Source organism: Hyperoodon ampullatus (genome assembly GCF_949752795.1).
Source record: "Hyperoodon ampullatus genome assembly, chromosome: 19".
Classification (NCBI taxonomy): Eukaryota; Metazoa; Chordata; class Mammalia; order Artiodactyla; family Ziphiidae; genus Hyperoodon; species Hyperoodon ampullatus.
The window spans coordinates 4,589,589-4,603,664 of record NC_136932.1 but is presented as its reverse complement, the minus strand read 5'-3'; the positions used below and the strand labels follow the sequence as shown (position 1 = coordinate 4,603,664).

The following is a 14,076-nucleotide window of genomic DNA, read 5'->3' as shown; positions in this document are numbered from 1 at the left end:
GGCTTGGGGTTGGATTGCATGCGGAGGTAGGAGAGGAGGAGGAGGGGGCCTGTGTCCTTTCCCCTGCGCGTCCCTCTCCCTTCCTCCCTGGAGGAGGAAGCCCGGTTTATACTAACCCTGGAGTCAGATGTGGCGCACAGACTCCAGGGTTACGAGTCCCCTGACCCCCAGTCCCTCGGCTGCCCGCAGATGAGCTGACAGTGCCCCGATACCGCACGGAGAAGCCGTCCAAGTCGCCCCCGCCGCCCCCTCCCCGCCGGAGCTTCCCCTCCTCCCATGGCCTGACCACCACGCGCACTGGAGAGGTCGTGGTCACCAGCAAGAAGGACTCGGCCTTCATCAAGGTACCACCACCGCTTGGGTAGGGGTCAGGGGGTTGAGTTGGGGGGATGCCTGAGACGACCTCTGGAGGCTCTCTGGGGTGGTCCCCTCTCTCAGAGGAAGTGGAAGGAAAGAAAGGAGGCTGGCCCGTGGTGACTCTGCTTCTGGCTTGGGCTTCCTCCATGGCCGGGGGCCATCCTGGCAGATGAGGAGCTGGGGCAGGTGGGAGATGGTCTGGAAGTGCTGGGGCCTAGGAGGTGAGCTGGAGGGGGCCAGAGCCTGGTCCTGATGGGGACCGGGCCCTTGCAGAAGGCCGAGTCTGAGGAGCTGGAGGTGCAGAAGCCCCAGGTGAAGCTGCGCCGAGCCGTGTCCGAGGTGGCCCGCCCGTCCTCCACACCCCCCATCATGGCCTCCGCCATCAAGGATGAGGACGACGAGGACCGCATCATCGCAGAGCTGGAGGTGGGTCGGGGGCGCACCTGGCCCCTGAGTCATCAGCCAGGCCCCCTCCCTCTGCCTGTCAGGCTGACCCCAGGGTGAGGGGCCCGGACTAGGACAGGGGACTGGATTCTTGGGTCCCCACCGAGGCTGCCTCAGGATCCTCTCCTTCTGGCCTCAGTGTCTTCTCCACTGTAAAATGGGGCAGGGGGTCTAAAGTCCCTCCCCGCATGTTTGAGTTTTTACTGTAGTGTCGGAGACGCCCCGCAACTGCCCTGACACCTCCTGTGCCCTGAGACCCCCATCCCCTAGTGTTCTGAGAACAGAAGCTCTAACAAACTCGCCCATATACCTTGACCCCCTCCCAGTGCTGTAAGTCACCCAGACTCGAGTGTTCTCAGCACCCCTCCCCGAGAGGCTGAAGACCTGGACCACCAGGGCCTCTGGTGGCCAGTGGCCGTGGTGAGGGGCCAAGGAGGGCCAGCCCAGGCCGCCCCCTCCCCCTGAGTGCCTGGGTCAGAGCCCAGCACCCCCATCCTCCCTGTACCCCCTCCTCCAAGCCTGCCCCCACCTTCTGCTCCCCAGGCGTTTGAGAGAAGCTCAGTGTCTCCCCTCCCCCCCACGCCCTGCCGCCAGCCGATCCCCACCTTGCTGTTCCCCCAGGACCCGGGGCCTCCTGGGGGCTCAGCCCCGGGCCCCACGTGGAAGGTAATGGGCTGCCCCCCACCTCTCACGACGCTCTCTCTGCCTGTGCCTCCACGCTTCCTCTCCTCACTTCTCACGCTAACCCGCTAGAAGCCCCGCTAGACCCTGCCAGTCACATCCCGGAGTCCCGCCGCTGCCACGGCCTCCCCCGCTCCCCCGCCCCAAGGAGGGGTGCATCACCCTTCCTTCCCTCTCCAGACTCCAGCAGCCTGGTACCTGGTGGCCCCCTTGGGTCTGCACTTCCTCACAGACTTGACTCCGGGTCTGGCGTGTGGTGGCTTGGGTATTTTGTTCCTACCTGCAGCCAGAGCTTAGGTCTGGCCCGGAGCCCACGTTTTGTCTCGGTCCGCGATTGGAGTTTGGATCTTGCTTGTTACATGACTTTAGGCCCAACTCGCAGTCTGACACTGTCCTGAGCCCGTGCCTAGTCCCTACCCCCATCTCCCCGACTCCGCTGCCTGTGCCAGGTGGGGGCTCTTTCTCCCACTACAATCTATGCCTTGCACTGGGCACCAGCATGCCCAGGAGGAAGGCTCATTGACAGCCTCTCTCCACCCCATGGCCCCATCTGGGCAGAGAGCTTGGGATGGAAGAAACCCACGCCCTTCCTTGGCTGCCGGTTCTGTCTGTCGACATTAGGAATTTCTTCCTTCTCTCTAACTTCAGCCCTCGCTGCTGTCCTGCTGCACTTATTTCCTTTTTATGTTTTCTTGGGAATTTGAGGGTGACCTGCTGTCTGCACCCCAGGGGGCTGTGCTTGGTTGGGGAGGGGGAATTGCGGGGCGGTGGTCTGGGAATCTCTCCCTCTGCCCAGTTAGGTTGTAGCAAGAGGGCGTCTGCTCTGCAGAGGGGAGCCTCCCACGCACGCACGTGTTCACCTTCCTCATCTGGTTCTCTTGGCCCACAGTGGGTTCTGTGCTGGCCGCCACCTGATTTCTAGCCTGGCTTGAGACCTGGTGGTGCTTTGGCTCCCTGGCGGGGGGAGCAGACAGGCACCAAACGGGTAGACAGTGCTGTCTTCTGGGCAGAGGATGGGCACAGAGCGGTCCAAGGAGCCGTCTCGGGGTGAGCAGTATGGCAGGGCTGCCCCAGGCTGGCTGTGCCCTCAGCACCTTGGCCCGCTGCACCCAGCCACTGCACCTTTCTGGCCCTGGAAGCCAGCCCTGTTGGGGTCCAGTGGGCAGAGCCCCTCCACTGGCCCTTTGGGCTGGCTGCCCCTCTGCATCCTGAGGCGCCATCGGGCAGTGGAGCCGGGCGGGCATGGGTCGCCCTCTCTGCCTTCCCAGTCTGCACCTCCCACATCCAGGTAAGCAGGTGGCAGGGCTGGGTGGGTTGCCTTGGGCGAGGGGTCTGGGGGTCCCTGCTGCCCCCCACGCATCTCCCCATGGCTCCTTTTAGTGGAAAGAGCACTGGACTTGGAGTCAGACTGCCTGGGTTCAAATCCTGGCTCTGCCACTAGCTAGCCGTGAGTAAGTGACCTTGGGTAAATTACATGATACCCCCCACCTCAGTTTCCTCATCTGTAAAGTGATGAGAGTGGTAGCCATTTCACGGGCAACAGGAAGGATTAAAGATGAAGTTCCTGGTATAAAACTCTGCTCAGAATTAGACCAGAATTCACGCAAGTCGGGTAGGGGTGACTGGGGGCCTCTCTCTCTGCCCCCACCAAAGCCAGAGCCCGGGACGCTCACACAGAGGCAGATGCTCTAGCTTTGCCCAAGCCTGTGCAGCAGAGGGACTTAACTGAGCCCCTCCCGTTGTGACTGTGAAGCCCTCAGAGAAAGCTCCGGAAGTAAGGGGTAGGGACCAGGAGTCTCTGGCCTGAGATGAGGATGGCAGACCCACCCTCCGAGGCCAGAGGCCAACACCTGGTCTGCACCCACACGGGGCTGCGGGTATCGGACATCCAGTTAGAGTCAACAGATAGCTAATATCTATGGAGCACTTACACGGTGCCAGGCATTGTTCCAAGCACGTGCCCACTTCATCCTCCACCAGCCTCACGTTATTGTTACTCCATCGCACAGACGGGTAAACTCCTGGCAGCAACCATGAGAGCTGCTCTCAGAGTTTAACATGGGTGATGAGATGTAAACATGTGTCTGTGCTTCTAGGTAAACTGGCATCTTTGCCAGAAGGTGGGAGACTGTAGGGTGTGGTGGGAAAAGGCCTGAGTTCTAGTCCCAGCTTTGCCTCTAACTTGCTGGGTAAACTCAGTCAGGACCCTCCCCTGCCTCGGTTTCCCCATCTGTGAAAGGAAGGGGCTGGGCTCACCCACATGTGACCCCCCCATCCCAGCTCAGGGTGCTTTGGTTGCAGGGATCACACTCTCCCTCATCTTTCCTCTCTCCGCAGGCTGCCGCAGGCCCCGGGCCCTTCTGCGTCCCCCGGATCATCTTGACAGAGTGTGCCCCCAAACCTCCCTCTCCACCAGAGGCCGGGCTTGAGGAACCCAGTCTCAGGGCAGCCCCAACCCCACGACCCCGGACCCTGGCTGGCAGCGGGAGGGGCTGGGGTAATCCACAGGCCCCGCCAGGGCTAATGGCTGAGGTTTCCCAGCCCGGGAACAACTCGATGCTGGAGAAGGAAGGGGCTGCTCTGAAGAGACTGGGGACAGAGAGCTGCAGCCCAGAAAAGGGAGGAGCTGGGGTCCCCTGTCCTCGGGGACGCGCCCCAGACAGGACCCAGGAGCCCTCCGCTGCCGAGACCTACCCAGAGGAGACCCTCAAGGACTCTGGACACGACGCCCAACCCTGCAGCGGGGAGTGCAGGGGTCAGCGTGCTGCTGGCCTGGGCTGCACGGGGCGCGGTGCCACCACCCAGCGGATGGACAGCCTGGAGGAGACGCTCCGGGAGCTGGAAGCCACCCTGAGCCAGATGGGCACGGCCCCTGCCGCGGGATCCCCCGGCAGCCCCCCACCCCCGCCGCCTGGTCCCCAGGTGGCTGCCTCCTGCCCTGTCCGCTCCTCTTACCTTCCTGCTCAGTCTTCAGAGCCGGAGGGAGTGGGAGGCCGCAGGAGCACCGCGCCAGCCCCCTCCTCCCACTGGCCTTCTCTCAGCCCCGCCACCCTCCTGGGAGCCCGGTGCCGGGCTGGCTTTGCAGGCAGGGCCCCTGGCAGGCTGGGAAGCTGGCCCGCCCAGGGGTCAGCCTAACCAGCCGTGGTGGGGACCAGGGCCTCTCCCCTCCGCTCTGTATCTGTAAACCGACAAATAAAGTTCTTTCCCCCTTCTGCATCCCCACCCTCCCCTCCTCCTCTCCTGTCTGACTCTCTCTGTCTCTGCTGTTTCTCTGCCTGCGCCTCTGGATCCCCAGAGCCCTTCTGGGCAGGCCTGGTCCCTGGGGTGGTTCAAGGGGGCTGGACTTGTCCATCTCTAGGGAGACTTCCCCCCCATCCTCCCATCCAGAGGAAGATGTGGGCCTGGGGCTGCCAATCCTACTTTGTCTGCCATTATACAGACCCCTCCCCCAAATCTCAGGCACGTTCTCTCGGGCCAGGAGTGGTGGTGGTGGTGCCAGGGACCTTCACCTTAAAAATGGCTCCCCCAGAAGGGCACCAGCTGCCCCCGGGCTACTCAAGGAAGCCACCAGGGTTCTCACCCAGGAGCTGTTGGGAACCTGCCCGGGGACCCCCTCCCCACTCCTGCAGGGAGGCCTTAAACCTGGCCTCAGAGAGAGTGGGCCTGATTGTTGGGTGGGGATGTGGAGCCAGGGAGGGCTCTCCAGGTCTCAGAGGGCCCACTGCGCCTGGGGTGCCTGTGTGACCCCACCTCCAATCCTGACCCCGTGCCTCTTCCTGCAGAGTGGCGGTGGCAGCGTGCCACCCATGAAGGTGGTGACTCTGGGGACCTCTCGGCTGAAGGCGGCCCAGGGCCAGGCAGGCAGCCCCGACAAAGGCAAGCACGGCAAGCAGCGGGCCGAGTACGTGAGGATCCAGGCCCAGCAGCAGGTAAGCCTGGGTGCCACAGGGGGGTGGCCTGGGCCCCATCCAGACGCCCTCCCCCTCCCCACCCCCCCGCACTGGCAGTGCTGTGTGCTCCTGCTGTGTGCTGGCCATCTCCCGCCAGTATTCCTGTGACCACCTTCCTGCCGGCTGCCCAGAGAGGTCCTCCCGGCCAGGACTGCCCCAGTGGTCCCTTAAGCCATCTTCTCCTTCCTCTCCCCAGTCCCAGTGCTCAGGATCTGGTTCTCAGCCAGATGGCTCCTCTCTCAGAAGGCCCCTCACTCAGGACCAGAGAGGGCTGTCTCCTCAGCCGCCCCTGGACAAGACCCTGCTAAGGCTGGTGGCCCCGGGGTGTGGAAGGGGCCCTTATGCCTGTCTTCCTGCCGCTCCACTCCCCTCCTCTGCTTCCTTCCCTCTGCTCTCAGGTCCCACCTGCTCTTTGGGGTCCCCACTCTCATCTCAGCCTCCCTCTTAGCTCTTAGGCCACCTCCCAACTAAGGGAGAAACCAGTTTTGCATCTGCTTTTCAGTCTCGTGTTTGGGTGGCAGTGTGGTTAACGGGGAGGGGGAGAAGGGGGAGAAGTACTTCGGCCCCCCCGTGTGGAGGCGCTGCACCCTCTTTCAGATTTAATTAGTGGGCCTGGGACGGTATATAGAGTTGACAGCCTCGCCCATGGATGTCTCTGCCCTGTGGCTCACCTGTGGCCCGGTCGGAAGATGCAGGTGGTCCTCAGGCCTAGATGTTTAGAGAGACCTTGAGTGCACTCATGTGGTTCAGTAAGTATTTCCGAGCAGCTCCTGTATGCCAGGTCCATTCTGAGTGCTGGGTGGGAGTGGGGGTCATGAAATGTCCAGATGCTGTGACTTGAAGAAGGTTCTAGGCTCAGAGGCAGGAGGTGAGAGATGGGCAAGCCTGGCCACCTCCTTTACAGATGAGGGGACAGCTCAGAGAAGGAAAGGACTTCCCACGGGCCCACAGCGAGGGGGCATCAAAGCCAGGACTGGGACCCAGGGATCCCACAGCCCTTCCCACCACATGGCTCTGCCCAGCCCTGGGCACACAGGCCTGCCTGCTGGTCCTCTGGGGAGTCCAGTGGAGACGGGCCAGCCAGGCCCCTCACTAGCTCCCTGCTGGCCAACCGTCTTCCTCATGGGTCCCCAGACACATCCTGCCAATCCCACCCCCAGCTCCTTTTCCTGCCACCACCAAGGAGGAGCTCCCCTCATCCTGTCCAGGCTGGTCTCTCTTCGGGTCTAGAACGGCTGCTGACATTCCCGGGGTGTTCACTTGTGCCAGACACACACCTTAATTCATTGCACACTCACTACTCTGAGGATGGGCCTTATTATCCCCATTTGACAGATGGGGAAACTGAGGCTTCACCCAGGTCACAGGGCCGGCGAGTGCTGGAGCAGGGTTCAAATCCAGACTGACACCCAGGCCCCCACCCCCGCACAGAGCTGCTTCAGCCTCTTCAGCGGGCGCCTCCCTCCTCTGGAATTACGCTCCCCACCTCTCACCCTGACTCCCAACTCCCCCAGCACCCAGCTCCTCTGCCTCTTGCCCTCTCTCCTGCCGCCCCAGTCACCTCCGTCGCCTCCACGCCCTCTCCTCCATTCATTCCTCCACCCACCCCCTCCTCCTGCTTCCTTCCAGCCTCACCCCTGGGCGTGGCTAGGTCTCCAGTGGCCTCCAAATGGCCTCTTTGCACCGTGCTCTACCCACCTCTCTGCAGCATGTTGGGCACACACCATGCCCCGTCTACATGCATTGGGGGGCCGTGGGACCCTCCGCTCCTTGGCATCCTCTCCTCCCTTGTTGGCCCTCACTGACCCTCCTGGGCACCTCTCCTCTGCCCACCTCTTCACTCCCCTGCGTCCATCTTCTTCCACAGCCTCTTTGCCGCTCACACCACGTGCTCCTCCTCTCCCTGGGCACCAGGCGCCATCTGTCCCTGCCCAGGTCTCTGTTCTGAGCACAAACCTGCCCCTGTTGCTCGCTGCTCAGCACCTGGGAAAGTCACCAGCCCCGGGCATCCACCTGCACTGAGGGGTCCCCTGATCTCCCCGCTTCCCTCACCTTCCCTAGCTACATGGTGCTTCTCTCCCCACATGACTGGTGTGGCTGTATCTCTCTCACGTTCACTTTTTTAGAAACCTTTCTTTAAAAAAGCATCTTCTCTCTAATGAAGTATTACATGTTCTTTGCAGAAATGTTTTAAAGTAAAGAAACGTTATAAAGCAGCCGGGGAAAAAATTATCCTGTGCCTCGGTACCCCAGTGCGTGCCTTCTAAGGTTTCCCTGCAACTTCTGTGACCCCTAACCTATCTTCCCAGACCTGCGGGGTGGGGAGGGTTGTTTGTAAAATGCAGATCTGATTTTATCACCACCACCCCCCCCCCCCAGCATACCACCCGTGCCCTCCAGCCCCGGTCGGGTAAGAAAATCAAAACTCCCTCACTGGCCGCCCTGGCACTTCATGACCAACCTCGGCTCCCTCAGCCCGGTTCTCCCTGCCCGCCCCCCACCCCAGCCCCTCCATTTGCTCCAGTCACCCATATCACCTGGCCCTCCATCCTCAGGCCAGGGCACCGTTCCATCCCAGCTCAGTCTGTGACCCTGGTCAAAGTCCTCTGCCTTCTGCAGGCTCCTTCCTCATCTGTACAATGGGGACAAAAACCCAGAGGCCGGCTTCTGAGTTCATGTAATATAATACCGTGTGTGGGAAAGAGCTTCGAAAGCCACAGAGCGCTCTCCAAGGGGAAGGAGTCACCACCGTGCTTGGCTGCACTGTGCCTTTGTCAGGGCCGAGGGCTGGACAGAGGCCTCGCCTTCATCTCGTGGTTCTGACACCAGGAGCTCGAAGCTGCCTTGACAATGATGAGGGGGAGGGGAATAGAAGAGCCAGGACCAGACAGAGAAATCGGGGTGGAGGAGTGGAGAAAGTTCCGAGGGGAGGTGCAACAGTGCCTGATACCACCGAGAAATCAGAGGGAATGATTGAGGAAAAGCTCTTGGATGTTGTGCTCAAGATTCAGGGGTGGAATGAGAGCCAGATTCCCAGGGGACAAGGATCAAGGGCTTGGTGCAGGCATGAGACTGTGGACACCCCCTCTTCTACTAGGGCTAAGCAACTGTTGGACACCTAGTGTATCTCCTCCATTGGTTCCAGTGAAGAGACTGTAATGAAGGGACCAGCAAGAGATGCTGAGGCACCCAGGGACCAGTGAGAGCAGGAAGCTGGACCTCCCTGGGGAGAGGGGTCTGGGGACATAGGGTTTAGGGAGTCCTGTGAGAGCTGGACAGTAGGTGCTATAGTTATGGCGGGCACAGCATGCCAGCGACATGGCACCAAGTGGGGAGGGAGTAAGGAAGAAACTTCACCCCCCCTCTCTTTCCGCCCTGCCATAATCCCCAGTGGGCAAACCCAGCCAAGGCGGCCAGCCAAGGCATGGCGGGGTCGGCCAACCCGGGTGCAGAGGAGGGCAGAAGTCAGATCTGGGGACGGAGAGGCAAATAGAAAGTAGCACCCTCTTCTGTACCAACTTTAAGTATCTTATTTAATCCTCGTAACTTTATATCTTTTTTTTGAATTAATTAATTTATTTTTATTTTTGGCTGTGTTGGGTCTTCGTTTCTGTGCGAGGGCTTTCTCTAGTTGCGGCGAGCGGGGGCCACTCTTCATAGAGGTGCACGGGCCTCTCACTGTCGTGGCCTCTCTTGTTGCGGAGCACAGGCTTCAGACGCACAGGCTCAGTAGTTGTGCCTCACGGGCCCAGTTGCTCCGTGGCATGTGGGATCTTCCCAGACCAGGGCTCGAACCCGTGTCCCCTGCATTGGCAGGCAGATTCACAACCACTGCACCACCAGGGAAGCCCACAACTTTATATCTTTAAAAATCTGTGCATTAACCACTGCTACATCCCTACAGCACCTAGAACAGTACTTGGCACACATAGGCACTCAATAAATATTTGTTGGTTAGGTGAATGAATGGATGAATGAATGAATGAATTTGCCACTGATCAGGCCCAGTCCAGATGGAACTAGACAATGCAGACTTGAAATGTTAATATACTAATGATATAATAATAATCATAATAATAGCTACCATTTATTGCCTGCATCCTGAGTGCAGGCACTGGGCCTCGTGCTCCGTGTGCATCGTCTCACGTGATTCTGGTGCTGTAGGGACTGTTATCCCTGCTTTGCGAGTAACGACATGAAGACCCAGAGAGATACCTGCCTAAGGTCACACGGTTAGGAAGTGGCAGAGCTGGGACTTAAACCCAGGTCTGCCAGATACAAACTCTGCTTGTCCTAATGCTGGATTCTACTGCTTTGCTGGGAAGCATAACTCCATGGGTGCCGCCAACCCCTGGGGAGACGGCACGCGTGACGGGAACGCTGTTGACAAGAACATTAGAACAATGGCGGGCCTCACGTGTAGCCGTCTAAGTTGTTTTAGCTGCACATAACAGCAACTCCAAAATGGCTTAAACGACAAGGAAAGGTACTAGCTAACGAAACAGGAAGCAGGGAGGTTCCAGGGTTGGGGAATTCAGCAGCTCAAGGACATCAAGACCTGGGTTCCTTCCATATTTCTGTCCTGTTGGCCCATCATCCCACCCCACCCGAACACATCTGCCTTCATTCCAGGGCTCCTAGGCACACAGATCATTGTAGGAGCAGGAGAATCTTCCCCAGGGGCCCCCAGCTGACCTCCCCTCTCTTCTCACTGCCGTCTCTAGATCAGTCACTGGCTAGGAGAAGGGAACGGCTTGAATCGCCATAGGTTTTATCAGGACCCATTCCCCTGGGGCTGGAGGAAGCCCCACCTCTTCTGCCAGCCCAGTGCCTGATTCAGGCACATAGCTAGGAAGAAGGGCATGTGGGCAGGAGGAGGTGGCCCTGGGAATGGCCCTGGAGGAGGCGCCAACAGGGTTGGCAGCATCAAGATGACCTACGCTTGTGTGGAAATCTATGCCTCGTAGCCCGGAGGGACAGGTCGGCAGGCTCGGGGCGCAGAGAGGGGGCTAGACTCTGGCCCACAGGAAGAGGAGGGGTGTGGGGTTCAGCCCTTTGGGTCTGGCTAACGGTTCCAGTCTCCCCCAGCTAAAGTTGACCATCTGTGGTTTCTGCCTGTCACAAAGGTGACAAAGCTCTGTTTCTCTGGACATAATTAAGAGCAACGGGGGGAGGACTGGCTGGTGACACAGAAGCAAAGAGAACCTTCAGAGACAGCAGCTGTGCCAGTGGAGAGCCCTGAGCAGCACAGGACATGGTCACTGGGCACGGTTGGACATGCTCCCTCAGCTTCAGAAAAGTGGGTTTTGGACGCTGCTGCAGCCAGCCTCCTGGGAGGGAAGATGGCCTGAGGAGTTGTTAGAAAACAAATGCTCACAGAGCAAGTATAAGAGGTCTCCATGCAGAAGGCGGGTATCCACGTAAGCCGGTGAACGCTGCTGCTTGCTGAAGTTTAAAGGCCTTGCACCGGCTGTAGGACAAGGGGGACATCGCCTAGGTGAGGACACATCACCTGAGTGAATGCAGGAGTCAGGTGGCGGCACAAGCCGGAAGGCGGGTGTTCCAAAAACCAAAGCTCAGAGTAGACCGAGGCTCTTGACAAATGCTAAAGGGAAGGAATGGAAAATGCTTTTTTAATTTTATTTTATTTTATTTTATTATTTTTTTTTATTAGTTTCTGCTTTATAACAAAGTGCATCAGTCATACATATATATCTGTTCCCACATCCCTTCCCTCATGCATCTCCCTCCCTCCCACCCTCCCCATCCCACCCCTCCAGGCGGTCACAAAGCACCGAGCTGATCTCCCTGTGCTCTGCGGCTGCTTCCCACTATCTATCTACCTTACGTTTGGTAGTGTATACTGGAGAGGCGAGCGGAGACCAAAGAGGACAGCCAGGAGGGAACCAACAGCTGGCTTGGGACGCGGTGGGATGTGAAGGGACACGCGAGAGCGGATGTGCTCCCCTCCCACCTGGCTTTGGGAGAAAGAACTCTAAACGGGAAATGATGGGCGGGGAAGGGTGGGACTGGAGCACAAGTAAGTGATAAGGGAGGAAGAGAGCTCTTGGTTGTCTTTATTTTTTTTAATTTTTTTAAAAAATTAATTTCTATTTTTGGCTGCGTTGGGTCTTCGTTGCTGCGCGCGGGCTTTCTCTAGTTGCGGCAAGCGGGGGTTTCTCTTGTTGCGGCGCACGGGCTCTAGGCGTGCGGGCTTCAGTAGTTGTGGCACGCAGGCTCAGTAGTTGTGGCACGTAGGCTCAGTAGTTGTGGCACATGGGCTCAGTAGTTGTGGCGCACAAGCTTAGTTGCTCCACGGCATGTGGGATCTTCCCAGACCAGGGATTGAACCCATGTCCCCTCCATTGGCAGGCGGATTCTTAACCACTGCACCAACGGGGAAGTCCCCTCTAGGTTGTCTTTAAATGAGTCTGTCTCCAGGTCCGGGTACCCGGACCCTGCGAACACAGGCCATGCCTGGCACGTGGCACTCGGCAAAAGGCTGAGTGGTTGTTAGGACGTGGGGCTGTGGGCCTAGAACCCCTCTGAGTAAGGAATGAGCAGCCAGTCACGACGAGAGGGGTTAGAAGACCCAAACGGGGAACTCTTGCCTAGATTTTCGTAAAGAGGAAAATGTAGACCTCAGACTGCAGCGTGGTGAGCATAACCCAGAGATGGATTGCTGTGCACGTGTGGAAAAAGAAATGTGACCAGCAACCTCAAGGGCGGGTTCACTGTCAGCCAGTCAGGTACATACGGTCTCCTTGGTTCCCTTCCAGGCTGCGGGAGGCACCGTCTGGGTTTCCCCCTGCAAAGCATCTGATAGAGGCTGCCCAGCAGCTGGGTGATAATGTAGGTCAGGGAGAAAGGGCGTGACCGTGCCCAGACCTGGCCTGCAGGAGGTCTCTGTCAGTGCCACAGCCCTCTGCTTCTAGTCCTCATCCCTTCTGTCTTTTTTCATCAGGATGGGTCGGTAGCTAAGCAAGGCCAGGAGGGACAGTGGATACAACTACAGAGAGAAAACCTGGTCCATGTTGCCCTAATCGAGTCATCTCAGAGTTCTGTGCAGCAGGATCACGTGGGGCGCCTGCCTAAAATGCAGATTCCTGAGCTCACGCTAGAGATGGACCCTGGGGCGGGGCCCTGGAGTCTGCATTTGTGACAGGCCATCACCTCCAGGACCAGTGTAAATGCAAGGGGTCTGCTGGAGGTGAGGAGGGGGCACGGCTGTTTCTGTCAGAGGTGACACGTCATGAGGGGGTGACCTCCCATTAACCCACAAGGCACAGCTCAGAGCTGGAGGAACACTTGCAGGGCAGGAGGCGGCGGGGGGGAGGGTCTTTAAAGAAGCGCCCCCCAGGAGGACATGTTCATTCCTCAGTTGCTCCTGTAAGACCTGCTGAGGCTGGAAGGGGCCCTGACTGCTGCTGGCTGGGTTGGGCCGTACTCCCAGCCTGGGCTGCCCCGCTCCCGCCTCCCCTTTGGCAGCTGACCTTTCACCTCTTCCTCCCTTCTCCTGCCCTCTCCCTGCTCCCCACCCACTCTGCTCCTGGTCCCCATCCTGGCCCTGGGCTGCCCTCCCTTGTGCTTCTCTGGTCTCTCTCTCCCGCCTTCTCTCTTTCCTATCGGTAACCGTGGACCTACCCTCCCACCCCAGGCCCTCTGTTCCAACCCTGTGCCCCCTTTCTGCCCCTGCTGTGGCCCCCGCTCCTCCCCTGTCTCAGGGGACCACTCACTCTCTCCAGATCCTCCTCTGATTTCTACTGTTTGCAGTTAATTTTCTCTTGGATTTGTGGAGATTTTTCACTTTTTAAAACTGTAACTGGGGCTTCCCTGGTGGCGCAGTGGTTGAGAGTCCGCCTGCTGATGCAGGGGACACGGGTTCGTGCCCCGGTCCGGGAAGATCCCACATGCCGCGGAGCGGCTGGGCCCGTGAGCCATGGCCGCTGAGCCTGCGCGTCCAGAGCCTGTGCTCCGCAACGGGAGAGGCCACAACAGTGAGAGGCCCGCGTACCGGAAAAAAAAAACAAAAACAACCCTGTAACTGGGGGCCAGCACGAAGGCTCCCCTTCCTCTCTCTGACCCCTGACCTCTGTTTTTGTTCCAGGTCACTAAACCGTCTAAAGAGATGAGCGGGTCAAATGAGACCTCAAGCCCAGTCTCAGAAAAGCCCTCGGCTTCCAGAACCTCCATCCCCGTATTGACTTCCTTTGGGGCGAGGAATTCTTCCATCTCCTTCTAGAAACTCCCTTACCCCCCACCCCCGCCGACCCCCCCTTATCCCGGCCATTTCTCTCCTCGGCTTCCCTTCGTCTCCACCCCACCCCGACACCATTCTCCAGACCCCCTGAAGGTGGCCCGTCCTCAGCTCTCTCTGCCCATCCCCTGTTGGTGTTTTTGGTTTTTTTAATGATTCACTTTTAAATATCTTTTTTTTTTAAAAAAAAAAAAAAAAAAAGAAGAAAAAGCAAACCAGTAAAACTAAAAACCAAAACATGACACCCTCCCTTGACTTCCTGTTCCCGAATGGCACACTTCCTGTCCTCATGCCTCCTTTTCTCTTTCCCCACTTTCCCTCCCACGTCCATCCTGCAGTTCCTGCACCCCCGCCCCACCTCCTCGTCTCCCACACACTCCTCCCAAG

At 58.8% G+C, this 14,076-nt stretch overlaps 1 protein-coding gene across 2 annotated transcripts in view; it reads left to right on the top strand.

The window, feature by feature from the left end:
* Positions 1-13,674, top strand: part of SRCIN1 (SRC kinase signaling inhibitor 1) — a gene marked incomplete at both ends in the record, with an annotated part of 65,961 nt that extends 52,287 nt beyond the window's left edge. For both annotated transcript variants that reach the window (XM_079725416.1, XM_079725415.1), the window contains 4 exons: positions 190-344; positions 631-783; positions 5,265-5,411; positions 13,540-13,674. In XM_079725416.1, coding sequence (XP_079581542.1) covers positions 190-344; positions 631-783; positions 5,265-5,411; positions 13,540-13,674 — 590 coding nt within the window. The remainder of the gene's footprint in view (positions 1-189; positions 345-630; positions 784-5,264; positions 5,412-13,539) is intronic.
* Positions 13,675-14,076: the final 402 nt, after the last annotated feature.